Source organism: Natator depressus, chromosome 7 (genome assembly GCF_965152275.1).
Source record: "Natator depressus isolate rNatDep1 chromosome 7, rNatDep2.hap1, whole genome shotgun sequence".
Taxonomy (NCBI): Eukaryota; Metazoa; Chordata; order Testudines; family Cheloniidae; genus Natator; species Natator depressus.
This window is the reverse complement of record NC_134240.1, coordinates 20,632,985-20,658,734: the sequence shown is the minus strand read 5'-3', so window position 1 is coordinate 20,658,734 and position 25,750 is coordinate 20,632,985. Positions and strand designations below refer to the sequence as shown.

The window sequence follows — 25,750 nt, the reverse complement described above, 5'->3', positions numbered from 1 at the left end:
GGGGGGCGGGGGACCCAAGAAGCAAGGACCGCAAATGAAAGTGAAAGATTAAAAGAGCAAGTAAAATAACTGCATATTATCAGATCTGACCGGAGACCTGAGCTTTGCTTTGCTTCCTCAGTGATGGTTTGTCTCAGGGCTGTGTCAGAGATGTGAATTTCACCTACTTTCTGGATGCAAAGGGGTAACATCTATCCATTCATTTATTTATTTGGAAGCAATGTGGGTCACACATATAGAAGCCATCTGAGACCTGGAAAGCTGTCTGGATTTTAAATAAAACAAGAAGAATGAGACACCAGCCAGGACCCCTGCCCTGAGAGGAAGGTGAAGAAAGAAAGAAAGAAAGAAAGAAAGAAAGAAAGAAAGAAAGAAAGAAAGAAAGAAAGAAAGAAAGAAAGAAAGAAAGAAAGAACATGCAGACACCAAACCTGTAGATTTATGAAATTCTTTTTGCTCCACTAAGGACAGATATTTTCCCCCTTACAGACATGCAGCATAAAGGCATCATGCTGATTGTGTTCTTGGAATACATTGTTTCTGGTCACGGTGAGGCAGGTAAGCAAAAATCAGTCAGTATTGTCAGCCATGGGACAGTTAAACGTAACTTTAAAAAAAATAAAAAGAGCAGGGGATGGAAGAAGGGAAAGTAGATATTTAAAGTCTCTTAGTAAGGTTCTTTCTTTCTTTCTTTCTTTCTTTCTTTCTTTCTTTCTTTCTTTCTTTCTTTCTTTCTTTCTTTCTTCAAGGAATCTGGGCCAACCAATATACATATTTTTCCTTCCTCCTATATACCCCATTCTCCTTTCCTATGAATTAAAATAGGATGTGCAATTTATCAGCTCATTTTATTACAAGAAAATCACATGTTGTCTTTATTTATTGAAAGAAAGAAAGAAAGAAAGAAAGAAAGAAAGAAAGAAAGAAAGAAAAAGAAAAAATTGGGTGGATGGGTGGGGAAGAATTGAGATATTCCAATAATTTATTTTGATAGGGGATACTATCTTCTTAGATAGGACAAAAGTCAGACGCCAGTTTCTTTGGATGGCACTGCTAAAAAGATCTGAACTATGTTACGGTTAGTTTTATTACAAAAATAATTAAAAGACAGAGCCATTCTATCTAGGAAATATTATTGGTACTGTATAAGGTAGACCATTCACTCAAGTTTCTTCTTACTTTGATCAGGATTTGATGGGCAAGGTTAAATTAAAATGGTTAATGTTTGAAAGTCAGTAGGACTAGGACCAATGCATAGCAGCTGGACATTTTTCATATTTGATTAAACTGCACTGGTATTTACATAGGATTCTAAAAATATCTCGATTATGATAAAGAATGGCTCCCCTGAGGGCATGGAAACTGGACATTGGAGTGGAAGAACATCTTTTCCTGCCATGGTTTAATACATCTTTAAGGTTGAAAGAATAATAAAAAACAGGTTGAACTACGATGAACTAAGGTGATCAGATCAGAAAAATATGAAAACAGTATCGATAAAACAGGAGAGGAGCCAGTGGGTTGGTTCATGTGTCTTTTTCATCAGGGAATTGACTTAGGATCTCTCTTTCTCTCTTTAGAGAAGGCTACAGACTGGTTTAAATTTCACTTGCGTGTCCAGAGTATTGCGCTGATAACATCATTTTCCACACCGTGTCTTGAAGGATAATTACATTTTCTGCTTTCTGCCTCTCTCTGTTAAAATCAGATGCAGACAAGATTGCTTCAGCACAGGTTATTCCTTGACTAGACTATATTTTATGACATGATTAGACATTAGATTTCCATAACTGCAAATTTTTTTTAAGGTAAAAAGAACTGAAATCACAGTAACCAGAGAAATATTCTCCTACATCATACAGAGGTTTATCTTCAATCAGATCAGAGTCTGGCTATCCCAGCATTATCGGGAAAGGTTATAGGGAAGTCCATAGTATCTCCCATCATGTATTTACACCTCTGGCCCCTTAGTCTCTCATCCGAGGCAACAGCTAGTTTCCCTGCTTGAGACTATCCCAGCAGCTCACAAGTGGGCATGTGTACAGAAATGTCATTTGTTGAGCTATTGGTACTATCTGGGGAACACATAGTTAAAAATGAATTTAGGGGAAAATCTATCGTAAATGCAGCTGAAATTTGCCTTGTGTAAGATTTGCAAAGCCAGAGTGAATTTTTAATGAGCCGCAGCATGAAGCAGATTGCTCAGAAAGTCTGGAATGGTTTGTTTTTTTCTGTATTGTCTTACAGACACACAGAGCATAAGGGTGTGGGACCTAGCGGTTAAAGACAAAACAGGTCTAGTGCTGCTCTGAAGGTTGAAGATTGGGCAATCTAGCTGAAGAGTCATGACATTTTAAAGGACTCACATGCTGTTTATTCAGATAGTTGGCCAAAATACTGTACAATAAACTCCCCTCCCTGCCTTGCGAGTTGGTCCTTCCTGGCCAGAATTGAAGCACCCTGATGGAGGATGGTATGTATGTGGGATGCATGCCCTCTGCCAGTGCATGGTCCCTTAGACCATTAAAGGTAACACAGTGAGGGTGAAATTGAGGATGTCAGCAATTTTGTCAGCTCTCTCTTGCCTTAGTTCAGTTAGACTCAGGGCCTTATTCCCTTTGCCATTGCCGAGCTCTGAAAAGTGTCCTGAGTGGGGGGTCAGCTTGAAAGGCTGACAGCAGTTCACGCTCTTACGGTCTGATCTGCCAGCATTCTGCCCTCCCTCCAGAGAGTGGGCGGTTCTTCATGGCTGCGTTCCTAATGGCAGCTCTCCAAAAGGGGGTGTGGGTTGGCCAAAAATGGCTATTTGTAGCACAAAGCTTAAAATCAGATGTGTGTTCTTTTTGAAACAAAATTGACCTTGGATAATTACCTGTCAGACTTTCACTAAGTAATGCCAAGTAGCACAGATTTTTGCTTATTCTGCTTTTGCCAATGGGCACTAGTGGGCTAACTTAGCAGAGTGGCTTGGCTTCCTTGGGATCTGTGAGTCCCCAACACCTCTGAAAATCAGGCCAGCCGTGTTCAATATAATTGAGACTGTAGGAGGGATTTAGACAAGCAGAATGGAATTGGTCGAGCTGGGATTTGGCCAGGACATTGGGTCTAAGACTCTTATACTCTGTCATATTCTATGTGATCTTTAACCTCCTGCTGGTGTGCCACAACCCTCATGTGGAATGGGACTACCCATAGGAGTGGAGACAGTCTAATCACCATGGCTCATTCAATCTTTGGCCTCTTAGGTAGCAAAGGGGGACTGTTAGTGCCAGTTGTGAGAGAGGTTTTTGTGACGTGAATATCTAGCCACTGGTAAATGGACTGAGACCCACCGAACTCATTTCACAGGGGCCATTGACCAGCCAACAAATGCTAAAATGTTTTGGTTGCTATCAAAGGGAAGCTAAAGAGTCTATAGCTCATTACTAAACCCTAGAGACATCAGTCTCCCGACCACAGCTAGCTTTAAAAATGCATACTTACAATTTTTCAGCTGTTAAGAAGACAGGTAAACAGAGTAAAACAAGTGAAATCTGCACACACACACCCCCAGTGTGAAACTGGCTTATCGTAAACGCAGCTGTAGTGAATCCACCAATACTAGAGATAGGCTAGGGACAACCCCAGATTTTTAGGGTGTCCAAAATATGGATCAGAACTTTGTGATTTGAACAACTGAAGACATTTAAAACACTGTTTCGTGGTCCTCTATGTTGACAAGAAATAAAGGACCTGATCCAAATCCCACTGGAGTCAATGGGCATCTTTTTATTCCCTGCAATGGGCTTTAGATCAGCCCCCAAATGAGTAGCCTGGTGCCATTTCTTCTGTTTAGGCCTCTAGAGAGGGTGAAAAATGCACTTTTTAATATTTAATAAGGCTTCAGTTAACATTTGTCAGGCTCTGATGCCTAATGGGGATTTGAAGTTAGCCACTGCTGCCTGAACAGTTGTCCAGTACGTCCTTTCAGCCATGTGAGCCATCTCCAATTGAATGGCTCAATAATCATCAGAGACTGTCATTTGCCAGCCGCCCTCCACAAAGCTGCTGCCTCACTGCACAGCATTTAGGGAAGCAACAAATAAATAAATAAATACACGGCCTCGTTTATTGGGCCAAGCCATCCAGCGCGGGAGCCAGAGTTAATCAGCCTCAGTAATAGGCAGCACCCGTGCGCTGGTCTGATGGTTTAGCCTCTTATAAATTATTCAGTGAGCCCCTCCTGGCATTCGGGGGAGGTTGCTGGCTTCCTGGCTGCTGTTTCCCTTCTTCAGCAGTGCCCTCGCCGTTCTGACTCCACATTTCAGGTCATAGCCATGAAACAATTGAGTGATCTGTTATCAGGAGGCCGAGCAAGCTCCTGCAGATTGATTTCTTTAAATGCAAGGCTCCCAATCGACTGCAGAACGTTTCCCCTCTCTCTCCTTCCATCAAACACCCCTTCGCTAATTTGCAGTTTGTGCTCTCCTTTTTCCTAATGACACAGCAGTTCAGACAGGAACTGTATATTGCTGTTGCTGCATTAGCAGGCAGAACAGATAAACTTCCATGTCATTGCTGATCAGAAGGGCAACTGCGTTCTTTCTCACTTTCCATGTGCCACTAAATACAGTTAGAACATTCAGTAGCAGACTGATAGCCCACCAACAGGAACTAAAAGAAACAGCAGTTTCCTGTCCTTACTTTCACCCATTCTTGGCTCCATGATTTCTTCCATGCTGTTTCTTATACTTAGAATTCCCGCATTCCCTTTCCTTGGGTACCAAATGATTTGTGTCTTCCTTCAAATCTTTGCTGCTGTATACTCTGTGAAGGCTTTCCACGATGATCCACCAAAGAGAGACAGTTGTCCACACAACTTTATAGATTGACCTTCCTCTAGCCATATGGTATATTACATGTCTCAATGGCATTTTTAACTCAAAGCCTGATCCTGAGAAGCACTAAAGGCTCTTAACTCTAGTTATGGCCAATACAAACTGAAGGCTTTCAGCATGAAGTAGGTAGGACCAGTCCAATGTCAGCTCTTTGGAACCAGAGACAATGTCTTCTGCTCTGGTTTGTACAGCACTGACCACATTGAGGTGATAATATCTGATCCATTTTAAACACAGAAACTTAATACAGAAACAACCGTATTTTCCATTTCTACAATGCCTTTCACCCAAGGGTCTCAGAGCTCATTAATGAAACCTCACAGGACAGAGACCAGACATTAACAAGCTAGGCTAGGTAAAATAAGGAAATTCAGATACCAAAATGCCATGAAAAGATATCCTCAGAGCACTGCAGTCTGAGAGCCTTAAAATTCTACCTCATCTGCCAGAAGCGAGGTGTTTTTTTAAAAAAAGGAACTCAGTGTTATTCAATGGAACTCACCCTGCAGAGCAGATGGAATTGTAAGGCTTCAGGACTGCAGCAACAAGGCCGAAACCAGGAAGCGCTAGACACCTTGTCCAGGTGTCTGACCTCAGAAGATCTCTAAGCCCTTTCCCAGAAAAAGAGAAGTTCAGATAAACTACAGACAAACTTTCAGATTAAGCTTCTGAACCTTCTGACGTTCTCCCATAACCATGCAATGCGTAGATGCAGTTCAAAGTGACAACTGATAACCTGAGAGCAAATATATCAAAACTGTGGCAGGCCAGTCAGAGCAGTTGTTGGCCAACCAAGGACTCTACTCACCAATGGGGTTATACTGTACTAATGGGGAAAAAAGTGTGTGTTGCAAACCTCAAAATGTATACAAAATTGTGGTCTGCGCAAAGTAAGCCAATTAAAATAAAAATTGTGGTGGAAACCTAATATTGCAGGATCCTCAATTTCTGCAATATTGCAAATTAAGTAGGACCTTACTTACAGGATGAGTCAGTGCAGCTGAGTTGCTGCGGCATGCCTGAATGATGAGTCCCTGCTGGCTCTGTTCGAGGGGTGAGTCATGGGACCAACTGAGGTTCCGGGGGTGTGCCCAGGGTGAGTCATGGGAACTGAGAGAGCAGCTCTGGTCTGGCTGCGGGTCTGATTCACAGGCAGTGCTCTGGCCAGTAATCCTTGGCCACAGGAACTTGTAAGCTGTATTCAGGGAGTAACAAGCAGAGCCTGAGCCAGAGACCCCCAGCCAAGTAGCACTAGGCAGAGCTAGTCACCCAGTCAGGAGCTAGCAGCCTGGCTGAAGCATCTCCAGCTGATGGCAGGAAGTAGCCAGATCACCCTCCCAACACAGGGCAAGCAGCAGCCAGCACCAGGGGTTAGCAACCCAACCACAGTACTATACCCAATTTGGGACAAGGAGCAGAGAGGGCCAGAGCCTGAGGGCACCACCAGCGTTATCTGGACACCAACCCAGCGAGATACCATAGCCAGTCAGGATTGTAGTCCTAATGTTCTTAAAACTCATCCCATGCTGGAGCCTTCTCATGCTTAAGTTTTGATCATCCGGACATTTGCTGTCATTCATGTAAATAAAATAATTCATAAAGTATGCAACTTAGGTTACATCATTTGCAAAAAACCTCCAGATTTCTGGACCTCCAACCTTAAAAGGCACGACATCTAAAAATGAAAATTGATACCAAAATGAAATGGGCCATGATCACTCTCTCTGTTCTGCGAAGAGAGGCAAGTGCAGGGCAGGGCATAAAAGACAGATTACAAGAGGAATGTACTGTGTAGAAACCCTAGATACAGAGATATTGATAAATCAATACAAGTCTTCCCCTTAAGCCTCTCTTGATTTGGGGTGTTGAACAGGAAAATGTTCATTTCCCTTAGTCTGCAATATTGTGCTGTGGTAGAAAATCCATCAGGAGAGCTAGGCAAAATGTTTTGGATGAATAGGTTATTCACTGGAAAATGCAGTGTTGACTGAGAAAAAAGAAAACAAAATTAGAAAAGTCAAAATGATTTGTTTCAACATTTTCAAAACAAAACCTTTTGACTTTTTGTTGTGAAACGGTGTTTTATTTAGAAATTTAGCTAGATTTAGCTACCCCTTCCCCCCCCCCCCCCCCCGCCAAAAAAAAAGGATTAAAAAAATCTGGAAATGAAACATTTTGTTTGCTCTGAAACATTTTTTTCAGTCTTTCATTTCAGTAAGAAAAACTGAAATATTTCTAGCTCTACCTATCAGCACGTACTGACTTGTACTTAGCTGGACTACTGGCCTCATTCAGCATCACACAGAACTGCTACTTAGGTTCACAAAAGATGAGATGCAATCAGAAAAGGGGTTGGAACAAAATGGTTATTGAGCCCATATTGCACAGTACACTTGGCTCAGACACTAAGCGAGGTTAGTGTGTTCATCAGGGTAAACTGAATGTCTTGAAATCGCTTCAAAGGCTGACAAGTACTACGGATTTTGAAGAATGCATGATATTAAGGGAAAATCTTGGGAAAAAAATCTGCATTTTGGACTCCAAGAGATTATGGTTTGTGCCTAATTTCTGGTTCTCATTACAATACACTTACAGTATTAGTCTGTAGAACTATTATTATCAGCAGGCCTTGGAGCTCCATTGATACACATATTTTTTAAAATCTTCTTAATTTTTCAGTTAATTTACTGCATCTTTAAGATGCCAGATTAATAGTTTGGTCCCTCCGACTCCTACATTTTAGCCTGTGGTACACAAATACGGGACAAAGGTGCAAAGGGCAAGATCATTACAGGCCCTTGCTCAACAATGCAGTGTTGGAGGCATGTGCAAGAAGGCTCCGACAATCAGGGCTCCAGCAGGCTTGAGGGACTGCTTGTTCCTGTTTCTCCACCCTGCAAGGAGAAGGTTGCTGGGGCACAGCTGGCCTTTGGCTCTGCCCCCTCTTTGCACTAGTCTGCATAGTACGGCCAGCACTTTGTGGGGGGCATGGAAACGTATTACACATGTTCACAAGGCAGCCCCAAAGACATAGGTGCTGGAACTGGGGGTGCGCAGACTTGAAGTGGTTTCCATTCTATATAGAGTTTACAGTTTGGGTCAATGGCTCTCAGCACCCCCACTATAAAAATTGTTCCAGCGCCCCTGCCTGAAGACTTTGCACCTGCCTGGACGTCTGAGACACAATCTGTGTCCAGAGCTTCTCTTGGACCAGTGGAGATCCTCACCACTCACTCCTGAGATCTGCAGCATAAATGCCACCATCTACCTCAAAATGAAGGACAGAAGAGAAACAAGGAACAAAGCCACATGAGCTGGGCTCATTTTTTTCTCCATAAATTGGACTTTATGGTTCAATGCTTATGATTTCCATATTTTTATAGGGCTAAATCCTCACGTCTTTTCCCAGGCCTAACTTGACTTTAAAGGGTATTTTGCCTGAGTAAGGACAGAATAAAAACCGAATAGGGATTTCAGGATTTGGCCCATAATTTGCTAAATCTTGAATTAACAGTTGATCTTTGAACTTCTCCTAGACTACTAAGCATTTAAGGCCATTCCAAGTTTCTCTGAAATGGTTATTTCCTGTAGGACTTGTACAGAGTCCTAGGATTTGACTTGTGACCCCCTCTCAGATTAGATTTATGACCTTGTAAGGTCAGACTTTAACTCCTTCTGGACCGTTAAGAAATGAAGACTGTCGTATGTCATTAAAAAGATGATTCTCCTTAGACTGATAATAAGGTCTTGGGAGAGACCTATAACTTCAATGTCACAAGGTATTAATGATTTCCATATAGGAACTAGAGAGATGAACAAATGTAAATATTAGGATTTTTTTAGTTTTTTTTAAATTTTCTTAGTTTCCAAAGAAATAAGTATATAAATAGTAGAACTTTTGTAAAGAAAAAAAATAATGTATAATCAGTAGAACTTGCTTTCTAAACATTTTGCCCAGCATTTGCAAACCTGGTTGCCTGAACTTCATCACTTGACAATATATTTAGGTACTTAAATGAGGGAACTGATACTTCGGAGCTGCTAAAACCCCACAGTTCCAGGTGATGTTAATGCTCAACACATCTGAAAATCAGGCCACTTAGGTGGAGCCGAAATATGGATGTAGGTACCTAACCTTAGGCACCCATATGTGAAAATATTGGCCTTAATTTTGGGGGCAGGAAACATCTTTCTGTTATATGTTTGTACAAAGCCCAACACAATGGGGCTTCAATCCCTGATGGGAGCCTGTAGGCACTTTTGCAAAACAAATAATATAGAATACATGGAGTATACCTGTTCTGTAGGTGCATAGCTTCACTAGGGTACAATAAAAGTGAGATAACATTAAAGAGATATATAGATGTGTAATACTGGACAAGACTCATTTTCAGAAGAGATCAAGGCCAGATTTTTAAGTGCTCAGTGTTGACAATTGGGGCCAGGTTTTCAGAAGAGTTCAGTTCCCAGTTAGGCACCTAAAATAAGGCTAGATTCACCCAGAAACTAACACTGTGACAATTAGGTCAAATTTTCTGAAGAGACCAGCACCCACCACGCGGAGTTCTTTCAAAAAAATCTGTCCTCAGTTGTAGTGCTGAATGTTCTGACAATTCTTTAGTGGTATAGATGGACAAGTGTCTCCATGATGGTTTAAAAAAAAAAAGGAGTACTTGTGGCACCTTAGAGACTAACCAATTTATTTGAGCATGAGCTTTCGTGAGCTACAGCTCACTTCATCGGATGAAGTGAGCTGTAGCTCACGAAAGCTCATGCTCAAATAAATTGGTTAGTCTCTAAGGTGCCACAAATACTCCTTTTCTTTTTGCGAATACAGACTATCATGGCTGTTACTCTGAAACCTGTCATGATGGTTTAGACTGTCAGAAGTTTGTATCTCTTTCCCTATATTTAATAATGAGAGCGGCCTGAGAAATTCTGTTTAGTTTTGTTTCTTACTACTGTATTTCAGATCCAGTAAAGCTACGAACCTTCCGCTGTGATGGCCACTCCTGCAATCCTCCTGTAGGGAATCTAGCAACAGGCAGGACTCCAGTCTCTCTTACCACATGTGGGCAGAACAGCACAGAACTTTACTGCTTCTACCCAGACCAGAACCTCCTTCATTGGGCCTCCCAAGGCTGTGGGCAGCCCCGATGCACTAAATGCAATGCCAATCAGCCTGATAACTCCCACCTTCCCTCTGATATGACAGATAATTTCTTCCTAAACCCTGGCTCCTGGTGGCAGTCTGCACAAGGGGTACACAGGGAAGAAATCAGGCTGGACTTGGAAACAGCATTCTACCTGACTCATGTCATAGTTGTGTTCAAGTCACCTCGCCCAGCTGCTATGGTATTGGAGAGGTCTCAGGACAATGGACAGACCTGGAGGCCCTACAGATATTTTTCTGTCAACTGTACAGCAACGTTTGGGCTTCAAGATGATCTTATTGAAGAGGGCTCTCTGTGCACTTCCAGGTATTCAGATGCGGTGCCTTGCACGCGAGGTGAGGTAAGTGATAACTGACATTTGGACCATATTTAGAGGGTCAGTTAAAAACTGGCTAAAATTCAGGGACTACGTGTTGAAAGGGACACTGTCCAAATCAGTAAATAAAGGTAGGCAAAACATTTAGGTTTTACATTAAGGAAATAAAAGAAGAGGTGAAGGGAAAACAAAGAGGAAGTTTCAGTAAAAGAAAGGGAATACAAATGCTTTCATGGGTTTTTTTAGGTCAGTCAAATCATCTTTAATGTAAACAGTCACTTTCAGTGTTGCCACATACAATATTTTGCTAATGCCTGAGGATTAGGAAGTGAAACTGTTTAAAAACAGGAAGTGAAACTGACCCGCCTAGTTTCATTGTCCAAGTTGAGTGAAGTTAGGGGAAAAATGGGAATCTAGCATAAATATTGAACAGTAAATTAGATTTGTAAAACTCATTCTGTGTTAATCCTCTAAGGTGCCATTAGATAGAAAAGGAGATTATTTTAAAGAAATATATGTTTATACTGATAATGTCTCTTTAAAGAGGAGTTATTAATTATTTACTAATAAAATAGCTACTTCATATACAGGTATAGCACTTTTTGTCCATAGATCTCAAAGCACTTCAGGTGGCAAGGCGGGTAAGTATCATTATTCACATTTTACAGATGGGGAGCTAAGGCACAGAGAAGAGAAGTGACTTTCCTAAGATCACACAGCAGGTTGATGAGATAGCCGTGCTTAGAATCTAAGTCTCTTGACTCCAACCAAGTCCAATGCCTTCTCCGTTAGACTATATTGCCTTTCTTATGTTATGTGAACAAATCAGAAGAAAAAGAGAACAGTTATACAAGAATGGCCAGACATCTCCTGGGTTCACTTGGCTATAATCAGAGATATTCATATTTGAATAAGTGCCTCCGAGAGCTTTACTACTACATCTTCTCCAAGATCCTTTAATGAGGTCACAGTCCTATTTATGGCATCACAATACGTAGTCACAGAAGTGATCATGCTGTCACGGGTTTGGCATTGGGACTTCACTGCAAAATAAGTGAGGATGTGCGAGGTGATGCCCTGGTTTGCTTAAAATGAAATTATAGGAATTCCAGTGGTGCTTATAACTTCACAACAGCCTGAAGGGTTAAGGAATTATTATCCTTATTTTCAGGCTGGGAAGCTGAGGCATAGAGGGGTGAAGGGTGAAATTCACCACTGTGCATTGGCAGCATACGACCTATGTATATGGATGGTGCACGTATTGGAAATGTGTGGCAGCTGATCTGACTCCCAGCCCATCCTGTTGTTTGAGTTGTAGCTCTGCTAATTAGTGAATATGATTTTTTTAAAACATGAAATAAGGAGAGTGGAGTTGCATTTAAGACAACTGTACTTGTATGTTTTCCGTTTCGTTATTTCTTTTGCACCCATCAACATACTCTCTGAACACCTAATACCATTTTGCATTGTTATAGCACCTTCTGATCAAGGCTCTTAGTACTTTATAAAATCTAATGCATCACACCTCAGAACACACATAAATGGCATTATCGCCATTTTACAGATGGAGAAACTGAGGCGTGGAAAGGCGAAGTGATTTGCCCATGATCGCACAGGAGGCTTCTTGTAAAGTTAGGAGTAGAATCCAGGTGTCCTGAGTCACAGGCCTTAATCACAAACAATACTTCCTTCCCCTGCCTCTGTAACAAAAGCCCCTGTCTCTGTAACACTTTGGTTTGTGCTCACATTTTTATTTAACCTTGGAGAATATCATTAAGGCCACGTGTTGCTGCTAAATTAAATCGGAGACGTGAAGGGCAGAAAATCAAACAGTAAAAGCTTCATCCAACACAAGCCTCTGCAATGACAAATCTCAGTTGGTGTAGCAAAAAAGGTTCCATGTATCATCTAGCCAATATATATATGTGCTGGAAATGTAGATTATTATTATTAATAATATATTTACATCGACCTTACAACCTTGAAGATCCCAAATAGTTCTACAAGCTGATGAATGAACTAAAAAACAGACAGGGTCACTTCACCCACCACTGAAGTCCAGCCACCTCTGCAATGAAATGTCGCAGGTGTAGAGCAGCGCAGAGCAACACGATCCAACATCCTCCCAGAGAACAAGAAGAGGATTACTGATGTGCAGCAATGCAAGTCATAATCTTACATTTATATAGCACCCATAATCCCAAAGGATCCTGAAGTTATGGGCAGACTTTATGAGGACCACTTAATTCACCATCATCACTGCAATGTGGGTATGTCTGGGGTACAAAGGCATTAGCCATTCTGAGCCAGGACCATGACACACCAGACTTTTATTCGAATGAATCAGATAGAGGGAGGAAGGGAGGTGGAATGTAGTTACCGAAAGTGAAAGTTGATCAGAACCATTGAGCTAACAGACTTACTCTCACAAAAAGTGCCATGGGATTTTTAACCACGTGTGGTCAGTTTTTACATCTTAGTGGAAAGACGTCACCTATATCTGCACAGTGCCCCTGGGACACTGATTCAATACTAAAAAGAACAGGAGTACTTGTGGCACCATAGAGACTAACAAATTTATTTGAGCATAAGCGTTCGTTGTTAGTCTCTAAGGTGCCACAAGTACTCCTTTTCTTTTTGCGGATACAGACTAACACGGCTGCTACTCTGAAACCTGATTCAATACTGACTCAGAAGGAAGAGTGCCACCTAAGGAATCCCCAATGCTATTTCCTGCAGCATTTCTGTTTTCTTTGGAGTTCCCCCATCCAGTTGCTGAAGAGCCTTCCCCAGGAAAGGGGGTGTAGGGCATGAGAGCTGGTGAACTCATAGCACAAGCTGGTAACTTCTGAGAAATTATCTAACTTGTTCCCAACTGAAGTTACCAATTAATTTTAAGATGATTAAGATGCTAGTGTTACCCCTTTTGACCTGAACTGATAGCCAATATTCAAGGTCTTGCAGGTTGTTTTTGTTAGGAGGAGAAATTGATAATAGTGTCAGGGATTTCTTTGATGCAAACCTGCTTATTTACAAAGAATGTAAACAAAGTTCTGTTTCCCTGAACACAGTAAGACTCAAACAAGAGGAGACTATTTCCTTGCTCATTATTCCAAGCCTCTTTTTCCAGCCAGCACTGTACCCCAAAAGCTCTCTTTTACCTTTTTCTTGATCACATTGCAAATTCTTCTCTAGCTATTCTTGGCTTTCTGCTGCCTTCTCTGTCTATGTCTGTGATGTTTCTGGCTGCATCTGCTCACATATAAACACAGGCCTCCACCAAAGCAGTATTCTGCCATCTGTGTTTGCATTCAACCCCCAGTGAAACCTCTCCATCCACATAGCTCTGCTCCTGACCAGCCTTGCATGTGGCATATGTTTTGGGCAGTGGCTCCTATTGGCTTCAGCTATTTTACTCCAAAAGGAGCTTAGTTGCTTTTTACATTTAGCCTGAACGAACGATGGCTGTTATGCCCACCAGCTTCACCCAAACCCCAGCATAAAACTATGGAATAACATTTTTTAGAAGATTTGTTCACCTCCAGTAAAACATTTGTCTACAGTAATGCTTCTGTGTGGCATTATGCATCAGTAGATGGAACTTTTTACTACTTGTCTATATGTCTACATTTCTAATGCACCGCTCACTATTGTATGTAGGTACGAACACTAATATTATCGTTAGGGACAGATAATTTAAATGAAGATGTGGCCAAGGCAAAAGGTTAAATTAATTCAACATTGAAGTCAGACTTTGGTGTGCTCAGAAGCCTGGGAGTTCAGATCCCATCTGGTGGAGTTAAGGATGGGGATGCTTGAACCTGCATATTGACAGCACGTGCATTCAAGGATGTGGGACATTAGGAGCGCATTTTTAAATAAACTAGAGCATCCGGAAATGAAAACAAATGTTCTTCTCTGTAGAAGAATATGTTTGTGTAAAAGGAAAACATTAACATGCAGGGTCTGTATCACAGTGTCCCACTTACAGCCTCAGGAGCTGATGATCAGAAATAAGACCTTACGCTATTGGGTCTGAAGAGTATAAGTGAGTTTTAAATCAAAGGCCCATCCATTTATGTGCATGTCTGTGTGACAGATGACACCAATGAAGTGTGATATAATAAGCTCATTACTGGAATTCACTGGGGGGGAGAGGAATTGTGTATGCCTGAATAAGGTAACTGGTTCCTAGGCAACATGTGAAATGTGCCTTGCTTGGAAGACCTGTACACTCTTCATTGTCTAAACGATTGTGACCCCTTTGGGTATGGAAGTACCCCGTGCTGCCTGTTTGTCAAAGATGTCACTTTTAAGCCAACAGATTTTTAATTATTCCTATTTTAAAAAACACAGTGAGGGTCAAATTCAGACCTGGTGTAAGGGGGTGCAGCTCTCTGCTTCACAAGCACCAATTTGCTCAAACCAAAGCCATCACCATGGAGGCCCCGGGTCTCTGCCCCCTCTCTAACTGCCATGGAGCAACACTGCTAGAAACTCCCTGGGTAGCTGCTAGCCCAGAGAAGGCTCTTCATCACACTGGGGGAACCCTCTCAAAAGTCAGTGCTCCTTCATAGGGACCAATGCGGGGGACAGGGTTATGTGCGCATAGCATACCTGGACATACAGATCCCTGACCCACAGAGGGTCCTGTTCTGAGTCCAGAAAGAGGAGGACAGTGCTGCAAAGGGGTGGGAAGAGGGATATCCATGCACAATATTTGCTCAGTCCTTTCTCAGGCAAAACTCTTATTGACTACAATGATAATTTTTCCTGATTAGGGACAGAGAGGTCAGGGCTGCAAGATTTAGACCCATTGCTTATTCCTCCCACTTGACACCATAATCTACTTGTGGCATCACAATGATTAGAGAACTGACAATGTTAAGGCCTCCGCAAAGGGATAGGCAGCAGGACCAGGTGATCTCTTAAGCAGGGCCGGCCTTAGGGAATATGGCACCCTGGGCGAACTTGCATTTTGGTGCCCCTTTAAGCAGGGGAAACTATTTTCAGGCAAATGCCCTTAAATAAAAGATGGAAGAGCCCTCTCTTTACCTGCAATATGTGGATACGTTAATAATTTACAAGGTTTTCAATGAGGCATCAGCAGCTATTTAAGGGTCTGATTCAACAAAGCATTGAAGTCAATGACAAATGGGATTGCTCATCTTTGTGCAAGATCAAGCCCCCTAATAGCTGAGGTGCAAGGGACAGAGTTGAATGCTCTAGTGAAATGTCCAGGAGATCTGCAGCAGGCATAGCAAACAGAGCTCAGCGTGATCCATGGGTTCTTCCAACTTCCAGCTGGAAAGGATTCGATGAGGGATTAGTCACTCTTGAAGGCAAGTGCCCGAATGTTATGACTAGGGCTGTCTGTTCAGCGTTTAGTTTAACTTGAGCTGTAGAGGAGAGAAAATGCAGAGGCATATTGGCGGGAAGTAGTTAACACCAGCAGAATAAACAAGTGGATAACACTGCCAGGCCTCACTTCTCTGGAGGACAAGCTTAAAGAGACACAGCGGATTGTGTCTGAAGGTGACTTGAACCTAGAAGAAACAAATGGGGCTGAGAGAGGACAGGTCTGGGGGCCTGCCTCCCTGTTATATGAACTGCAGAGAGCCAGGGGCAACCCGTTCTGACCAGGTTTATAATGAGCCATGTCAGGGATATTTGTTTGGCACCTTGAAAACTAGCCAGAAAAACACACTGTTTTTCTAGCATTATTTCTGCGAGTCCTGACATGCCGGGCAGCAGATACCAAATAGATTTCTCATCCTCACGCTGTTATGTAAAAGCTTGGAGAAGCTCCCACTTCTTTTTTCAAGTCTCAATTGAGAAAAATCTCTTTGTATGAGAAGTTATTAGCCTGGTGGATAATTTACATGGTTTTTGTTTTTAACTCCATGCAGAAGATAATTTATTAATTGCTCCGTGGTTTTCTATATATTACTATGATCACCAAGACAGTGGCAGCTTAGATTTCTGTTAGATCTCTGTTCTGCAGGTTGGTTCTTTGGAAATCTTTCAGACAAGCTTTGCATAGGAAAGGTAGAGAAGAAATGGCATTGGTGGTGGGCAGTGGTGCCTTTCCCATCAGAATCCAGCCTAGGTCATCCATTCAGGGAGTTGATTGGCATTTCAGTATTGTCCATCTCTAACCTTCATAGAATCATAGAAGATTAGGGTTGGAAGAGACCTCAGGAGGTCATCTAGTCCAACCTCCTGCTCAAAGCAGGACCAACTCAACTAAATCATCTCAACCAGGGCTTTGTCAAGCCAGGCCTTAAAAACCTCTAAGGATGGAGATTCCACCACCTCCCTTGGTAACCCATTCCAGTGCTTCACCACCCTCCTAGTGAAATAGTTTTTCCTTCATCACACAGGATCCTTTCCCATTGTCTTCTGACCTCTAAGCAATGAATCATTCCTCTAAGACTATGCATTACTCTACCACCAACAAGCAACAGCAACCATCAGCAGCAGAAAGCTACTCTGACACACTGTTTCGATTGCCCTGCATAGGTATGATCCTTAGACTCCTGGCAAATTGCTATTGTGGCCCAAAATTTGGATACTCCTTCCATAGTGCTTTATAATTCTTACCAAATGGAATGTAACACTTTGTAGAATGGGGATAGTAGCTTGTGGTACTCAAAAATATTCTTGTGAAGTGAATTTAGGAGAAATGTTTTGGATATTCTGAATCCAAAATGGAGCCACCATACTGATGACAAGGCTAGATGTTGAATGGAAGATTTGCTCACTGAGATAGCCCAAAGCAAATGCAAGTTGAAGAGGTATCAGCCCCCTCACTGTGTTGGAAAGCATAGAATTAACCCAAGATGTCACTTTGTAGCTGGGTTTAACTGGATCATAGGTGCAAAACAAAAATTAAATGCATAGATATTTCTTTAATAAACTGCCATATTCTGTTTTTTAATTGCTCCATAGTTTTACTGTCCAAAGTGGGAGGATGGAAATGCCGTGGATTTGGAGCAAACCTGTTCTGCGAATCAATGAGACGCTCAAATAGCTAAAAAGAAAACTGGAATTTCTTTGTGTTTCTAATGATGTGTTTTTCTAATGATGTTCTGAAACAGGACAAAGATCACTCTTGCATTGCAGGATGGAATAAAACAGGACAAAGATTACTCTTGCATTGCAGGATGGAATAATGCATTTAGCACTGTAGTTCCATTAAATTGATCATATAACATCTGTTAAAGGGTAGGAAAATTTGAGAGGTGAAAATGCTTACTACACCCTTAAGAACTAAATCAATTTGCAAGCAACCTACTACTGAAGAACATTTTGAATTGATGGAAGTTTTTATTATGGCTTCTTTCTGATGGGCATGCTTTGAGTGCAGGGACATTATTGTCCTCATTAAGCCAACGTGATCAGCATATCTTAGCGATGATTTGCAATATCCATTTTTTGTTCTGCACAAGGATCTTCTTTTGTAGGAGGGCATGCATAGGAACTTCCCTGCATGCGTGACTCATATTCCTTGACCTGAGGCTATGAGGGGAGCTTTTGTTGTGTCCACATCTTTTCTGACTACTGCAGGCTGGGAGATCATGTTAAAAAAACAGAATTAGCGGCCTCAAGAGTGGAGAAGCAAAACGTGGATTCAGTGAATGGCAAGAAATCAAGAATCTGAGACATTGTCTCTGGAATGAAGATGACCCTCTTGACTGGAGATAAAATATCATCCACTATGATGCTGTGCTAGCTGGTGAACAGAAAAACACATCCCCTAAAGATGGCTGTCTTGATTAGTTTTGAACTGGATTCTGCTAACTTCCTGGCTATTAGGATGGTCAGGGCAGACCAGGATAATTAGGGTGACCAGACAGCAAGTGTGAAAAATCGGGACGGGGATGGGGGAGTAATAAGCACCTATATAAGACAAAGCCCCAAATATCAGGACTGTCCCTATAAAATTAGGACATCTGGTCACCCTAAGGATAATATCCATCTTTATGAATCATGGCTGAATGACAGATGAAAATTAGAAGTGTGAGCGGGAGGAGGAACTAAGGTGACGAATGGGCACTCGATAGCAGATCGAAAATCCTTACTAAGCTTTCAGCTACAATTTCAGTTTCTGGTAATAAGGGTAGCTCAAGACTTACGATCTATTTCCTTAAGATGTTGAGAGCCTCTAAGGAGATGCTGAGAGCCTGCAACGCCAATCAAATTCAGCAGAAAATGGGAGTTGCTCAGCATTTATCAGGGTGGGATCTGTAATGAAAATTGAGAAGACTCTGTCCTTTAGGTATGCATAGACAACTCTTACTAAACCTACACACTAACGTTGGGGAAAGGTACTCAAAACTTTAGGGCAGAAAGCGTGGTAGCAGAAAGACTCAGATACCACAGTGATGGATTTAAATAGAATAGAATATCCTTATGATGAATGTCACATACTGGGAAGCCATCTTTGAATCAAGAGTTGGCATCAGAATAATAGGAACGACACAATTGTTTATTACATTCTCCTGACCTTTTTCCAGGAACGTAGTCGGGATGCCAAACTTGCAACTGACCCAGGGAAAGCTAATAAACAAATCAATTTTTCCGTAAGGTAAACAAAATGTAAAAGTCAAATGTCTATTTGTATGCCAAGAATCTGCCTCGTACAATTCAGAATGCACAACCCAGCCCTGTAAACTAATGATAAGGTCAGATCTCAGAGCATCAGATAATTGATTGAGAGCTTTCAGTGTAGACTGTCTCTTTCCATGGCCCATGGCATTATAAGTTTATTAAGCCGTAGATCCACTTCTAATCTAGTGATCTTTCAAACCACCAGCACAGACATTATTTAGATGGCCACCTTTTAAAAAATATTGATAATAGTTAAAATTAATATTTTTCACTTTATCTTCCATCTGGGAATCTCAAAGCACTTTACATACATTAATGAATCAATCCCCTCACCTTCTGTAAAGGAGCTAAGTGTTCTTATCCCCATTTTACCAATGGACAAACTGAGGCACGCAGTGATTGAGGTCATTGATGTCACTGGGAAAGTTCCCATGGATTTAAACAGGAGCAGGCTCTAAGTGACTTGCCTAAGGCCATGCAGGATGTCTATGGCAGGGCTTTGAATAAAACCCAAAAGTCTGAGGAGATCTCTTTAGCCACAAGAACACCTTGCCTCTTTTTTTGTATTTCCTCATACAATATAAAATGAGTAACTAATTGAAATGACTTTAGTGTCTTCCTAAGTCACAAAAAAAATCTATATACAGCACACAAGTGATATATACAATCATTGGATATATTTGGCTTCTAACTAGGGCTTCATTCCTTCCGATGGAATGAAAACAAACAAATAACATTTTATCATCTCTTTTTTTAGCAAAAACATTTTTAGTAGACGGTTGTATTTATTAATAAATTATTCCTGGAAACATATATCAGATGGGATGTCAGATCCCACCTGATAAATACCAGTATTTTAAATTATGCCTACTGGCCTTCACCATAACATATATAAAAAACAATTGATCAACTAATGACAAAACAATAATAAAATGTAAGCAGGGTCAGAAAAAATAATAATAGCCAACAAAGAAACAGTAACTACACAATCATTCGTGTCTAGCAGATTTTATTTTCAGTGTTTCAAGGACCAGGGTTCTCCTCCAGGGAGTGTGATGGATTGAAGAATCTGAAACTCAGGCTCTGTGTACACCAGAGAAACTTGCACTGGTGTAGCTAAACGGAATCAAACGCTAAAGGTGTGCTCCACCAGTGCAAAATGGGGCATGCATTCAGGTGACTCACTCCAGACACCTGTGCAAACCCTTAATGACGCACTGCACCAGTGTAAAGCGAGATTTGCTCTTCTTTGACATACTGCAGAGTAAGTCACACCAGTTCAAACTCCACTTTGCATCAGTGCAACATGTCTACATTAGCTACTCCGGTGCAAATTTCCCTAGTGTGGACAGACCTTCAGTTTCTGTGATTCTTGTAATAGTCAAGGCTAGCAAGGAGCCAGTGATTGCTGAGCCCAGGAAGAACATATACATGAGTTCACTTTTGTTATGTCACTGGAATTAGGTTTTAATGTTGTAAAAATCTTTCTTTGGGAGAGACTGAGATAAACAACTCTAATCTCACCATTGAACTTATTCTAAAAAAGCAGAAGTACATCATGAATAAATCAGGTAAGCAAATTCTTGTGTCTCAGATGGAACGGAATAGTGCTGTTCCATAAATGGAGGCCATGATCCCTATGGGACTTCCAAAGCTATTAACATCTCTGCTGATGGGTAGATACTCAGAGCTCTAAGAGGATTTGGAAATGTCAAAGCAACTCCCCTGAAGAGATGCAAAGCCTGAAATGAAAATATTTGCAAAACAATCAATTCACAAGGAGCCCGAGTATTTTCTGAGCTGGCAGGTTAAGAAAGGAAATGCAAAACACCTTCATGACAGCAGGCAGAGCAGTAGTGAGAGCTTAGCACCCTGTAGCCGTTCTTTCAGCCTAAAGAACTCATTGCTACATAGGATACCTATTAATATCTGGAGAGGATGGGCAATTAACTGGATACCCAAATCACTAATCACTACCTGAAAAATGTGGCTTACACTAATATATACGAGATTTCTAATATACACTATACAGGGCCAAATGTATTGCTAGCATATGCCAATGCACTTCTATTTCCCTCAGATTTAAATATGATTCAGGATATGTAATTATAGAAAAAATACTTCTTTGAACCTTCTATAGCACTTTTCTATTGAAAATCCTAAATCTTTGCACATACATTAACGAATTAAATCTCACAATCTAGCCCAGGGATTGGCAACCTTTGGCACACAGCCCATCAGGGAAAGCCGTTCCAGGAGCTGCGATCGGCCGAACCTGTGGACACTGCAGGTAGACAAACCGTCCTGGCCTGCCAGCGGCTTTCCCTGATGGGCCACGTGCCAAAGGTTGCCAATCCCTGATCTAGCCTGTGACGTAGATCAGTATTATGATCCTCCATTTTACAGATAGGGAATCTGAGGTACAGAGAGATTAAATTATTTGCCTATGGTTATACAGGAGGGCTGTGGTAGAGCTGGGACTAGACCCCAGATCTCCCAGCTCTTACTCCATGCCAGTCACCATTCCTCAGCTGACATGTCGCAGTGCAATATGCCACTAAGATATTTTTTTTCTCAAACTTGTGGTCTCTCAAGTGTCCTAGTGGCTTGGTAGTACGTATGAAGAATGGAGCTTGTACAGGGATGACGAGAACACAGATTAAACAGACTGATCAACTTTTTTGGGCCTCAGCTCCCTTGTGCCAGTATAAGAGACCTTCAGAGGGTTGTTTCAGGGCTTAATATGTTATTATTTATAACTTGCTTTGAGACACTTAATGTTGGAAGGCTCTAGAGAAGTGTCAGGTATTAGGTTTGCACATGGTATAATTAAGAACTAGGAGTGAATACACCAATCTATTCCCACATGGCTCTATCAGTCTAAAAATGTTGATCTTTGGATCGATCAGACTGGGTCATTTGCCCATGACTCCATTGATAAGCAAATGAAGGATCCTGTTCTAAAGAGATTTGGTCATTGACCTATGGTTCCATTGATCAGGGGAATGTTGGGCCCATGGACTAAACAGAATGGACCATTTGCTTATGGTTCCATTGATCAGGGGAATGTGCACATCTGGGCAGAAAGGACTAGGCTATTTTATCATGGCTCCATTGATCAGGGGAATGTAAGCACCTGGGTTGCACAGGCTGGGCAATCTGCCCATATCTCCATTGAACAAGGGAATGTGGACATCTCTGGTCTGAACAGACAGGGTCATTTGCAACTTTGTGGATGGCTCCGCAGAATAAAAGAAGAGAATAAAAAAAAGGGAAAATTATAAAATAGAAAATGCTGTGGAAAGGCATGAAATGCGCTGTTGGCACTGTGGCATAACTCTGTCAGGTGTCGGTCTGCTACTGAGTCAGGCAGCTGACTCTGTTATTTTAAGGGGGTTTATCTCCCATGTGCCATCGACACACAACAGAGTTATCTGTTAGGCACAAACCACCAGTTCTTTTCTGGCCCCTGCAAACAAAAAGGAACAGAAGAAATATTTTACACACAGCAGGTATTTAAACTTGTCTGTCCACAAAAAAAGAAAATCCAGAGAGAGAGGGAGAGAGAAAGAGGGAGAGGGAATCCCTATGGAAACAAAGCTTTCACTCCACTAATACGGTTAGTCAGACAGAGACTGTCACTACTCATAAAGCAGGGCCAAAGAACCCTGAGGGCAAGTACCTCTGCTATGATGGCAAAACTCAGCCAGAGGAGAAAATAGCTCTCAAATCAGAGACAGCACATCAAAAAGGGAATCTAAGCCTGGGAACTAATGCGACCAGCTCTCTAGTTCACTGTCACCCCTCTATCTCCACCACTCACCATCACAATATAAAAAAAAAAGACCCTGAAGAGAGGAAGAGTCAAAGTGGAATCCAAGCTAAAACAGGACATATTCCTGCAGCCTTTGTTAAACACAAAATCAGAGCCTTGATACCAAGAAAAAAACTATTACTCTGTTGGGATTCTGTAATCTGTAATATGAATAGCCTTTCTCAGCAACATGGAAACTCCAAACAAACAATAACCTTGCCTCTTATGTCCAGCAGCAATAGGATGCCTTTATTTGTGGATTTTAACTGTTTGAATACTGCAGATTCTCTCTCTCTCTAGCCCCTCCTAATTAATAATTTGGCTCAGCCTTTAAAATGATCTGCTTATCCTAATGTTTAACAGTGGTGTGACAGGCTGTGTTTGCTGGTTGTTAGTTTCGGGGACTGACTCATGACTCCTGGATTCTATTTTCAGCTTTATCACAGACCAGTTGTGTGGCTTTGAGCAGATCACCTCACCTCCCTGTGCCTCAGTTTATACTACTCTAGAATGGTGAGACTATCTACCTCACAGAGGTATTGGGAGGCTGAAGGTATTTTCTTAAAATGCTTTGAGATGCTCAGGTGGAAAGTGGTGTAGAAAAGTGGACAGTGTTGCATTTACAACCCCGGTATTCCTCTGAGTTGTCACAATCCGTCACTACCTGGTGCCTCATACATGTCAACCATGACTAAGGCTGTGAGAAGCCTCCCAAATGGCAACTATTATTCTTTCCTGAGCATCCCGTTTGTCTGGACTGCACATATACAGGGGTGCTGCATCTCCTCAGGGATGTGTTTTCTGTTTGCCTCCTAGGTGATCTATCGTGCCTTAACTCCAACCAACAAGATTGAAGACCCATATGGTCCTGAGGCTCAAGACCTCCTGAAACTCACCAACCTGCGCCTCCTTTTGTTAAAAAGGCAGGAGTGTCCCTGCCAAGGCTTGGGATTGCTGGAGAAACCCCAGAGGTTTGCCCACTATGCTATCTATGATCTGATTGTCCGGGGAAGTTGCTTCTGTAATGGGCATGCAGAAGAATGCCAGCTTGCCAATCGGACAGGGAACACAGAGAATGTGGTGAGTTCTTGAAATTCACTAGTTTACTTCAATTTGTATTTGTGCTTCCTGAGACAAACAGAGGCTTCTCCATAAGACCCTGTCCATCTTCCCCATAACAGTTTAAAATAGGGTACCACTGATAATCCACATCAATGAAACCTAAACCTGCTTCTTAGTATGGAAGGGGCTATATAACACTAAAAGCTGTTCCAAACATGATCTGTGTTAGAGATAGGCCTGAACCAAAACCCTGGATCTGAACATACCCACACTTTGTGGAGAGGTTTGACATCTGAACTGGGATCCAGATCCAAATATAGTGGCTGATATACCTCTTCTCGTATCTCAGCAGGGAGATAAACCAAAACCTTGGACCCAAACACTGCCCGTGAAATTCTGGAATTTCAAAATCTGTTCTAAAAAAGGAGTACTTGTGGCACCTTAGAGACTAACAAATTTATTGAGCGTAGCTCACAAAAGCTCATGCCCAAATAAATTTGTTAGTCTCTAAGGTGCCACAAGTACTCCTTTTCTTTTTGCGGATACAGACTAACCATGGCTGCTACTCTAAAATCTGTTCTAGTTATCTGTCTTAAATCACATAAGGAAATCTCTCTTTAAACAAGGCAAAGAATCTCATTTACCGCAAGCTAGGACATTAAAAGTATTCCTTGAAATTCCATTTTTATTTTGCACTGTATTAGAGTGCAAATGACAGCGGAGATCCCCACCACTGGAGACCCTTGAATTTGCAAGGCACAAGTAGTTGTGTTATGGTTATGATTTCAGCTTTTGACTCTGAACTTCCTGGGTTTCGTTGGTTCAGCCAGATGCTAAGCATTATTGGTGGGAGAAGAAGATTGTGTGAGTGGTTTAATTATAGAGTCCTACAGCCAAATTCATAATTGTGGAATACTTCAATTATTTTCAATGAAAATTTTGCTTGATTAGGCACTGCAGAGTTTGACTCTAGATACCAGGGCCAGAAGAAAGAGGCATGATTGGTCTTGTTGTTCCTTCTCTTGAATCACAGCAGATTAGTCAATGTTCTACTGGTTTTTTTGAAAGGTCTTAGCTTGACCCATGCAATCTAATCTTTGTCTTGATATACAATGGACTTCTGTACAAATAATTTGTTACTCATTTGTGACTCTAACAGAAAATATTCTTGATAAAAGGGAACATAAAAAGGGTAAAAAGAAGAAAAGAAAAAGAAAACGAACGTTTTGCCAGTGCAGTTATTTATGTGCATGTATGTTTTCGGGGCACAGTTGTGGGACTAGTGGTTCAAAATGTGGCCGAGAACATATTTGCTTGTAATAAACTCCGATCACTTTTTAATTTTAATATCTACCTGGCTGTTCTTTTAGGCACTTGCACCAACAATTTGCTCTAGTGCTGACACTACGTCCCAAGTTTCAATCTGGAGGGATTTCTTCTCTTTTTGCGCACCCACGTGCACTCAAGTGTGTAAACTATTGGGCTTGATTATCAGAGGGGCTGAGCATTTAAATCTCCAACTGAAGTCAATGGGATCTGTGGGTGTTTAGTGACTGAAAAATCAGGCAGGACATCCCTTTTATTTTCTGGATAAAGGACTAGAGAGGAAGTGAAAGTCTCAACAGAAATGCAGGTGGTCTCGAGCCCAGCCTTGTCTCTACCTCTGGAGAAAAGCCAGGTTTGCAAGGAGCTTGGGAATTATTTTTTGTGACACATTTGGATCAGCTTGTGATAAGATTCATAAGCAAACTTAAAAAAAAAAAAAGACAGAATGAGTGCAAATTTACCAAGTTTCTGGTAAGATTTTTTTGTTACTTACTTAACCTTCTTGTAGCACAAGGTTCAGAATGTAAAGGTGATTCTCTTTCCCCCTCCACTCAGCTTAAAACTGATT

General features: G+C 41.6%; 1 protein-coding gene across 1 annotated transcript in view; it reads left to right on the top strand.

Moving 5' to 3' along the window:
- LOC141990442 (netrin-4-like) overlaps positions 1-25,750 on the top strand; it is a 65,541-nt gene continuing 39,791 nt past the window's right edge. The window contains exons 1-3 of the mRNA XM_074957622.1: positions 1-558; positions 9,850-10,391; positions 23,611-23,874. Of these exons, the coding sequence (XP_074813723.1) occupies positions 492-558; positions 9,850-10,391; positions 23,611-23,874 (873 nt within the window). The 5' untranslated portion in view covers positions 1-491. The remainder of the gene's footprint in view (positions 559-9,849; positions 10,392-23,610; positions 23,875-25,750) is intronic.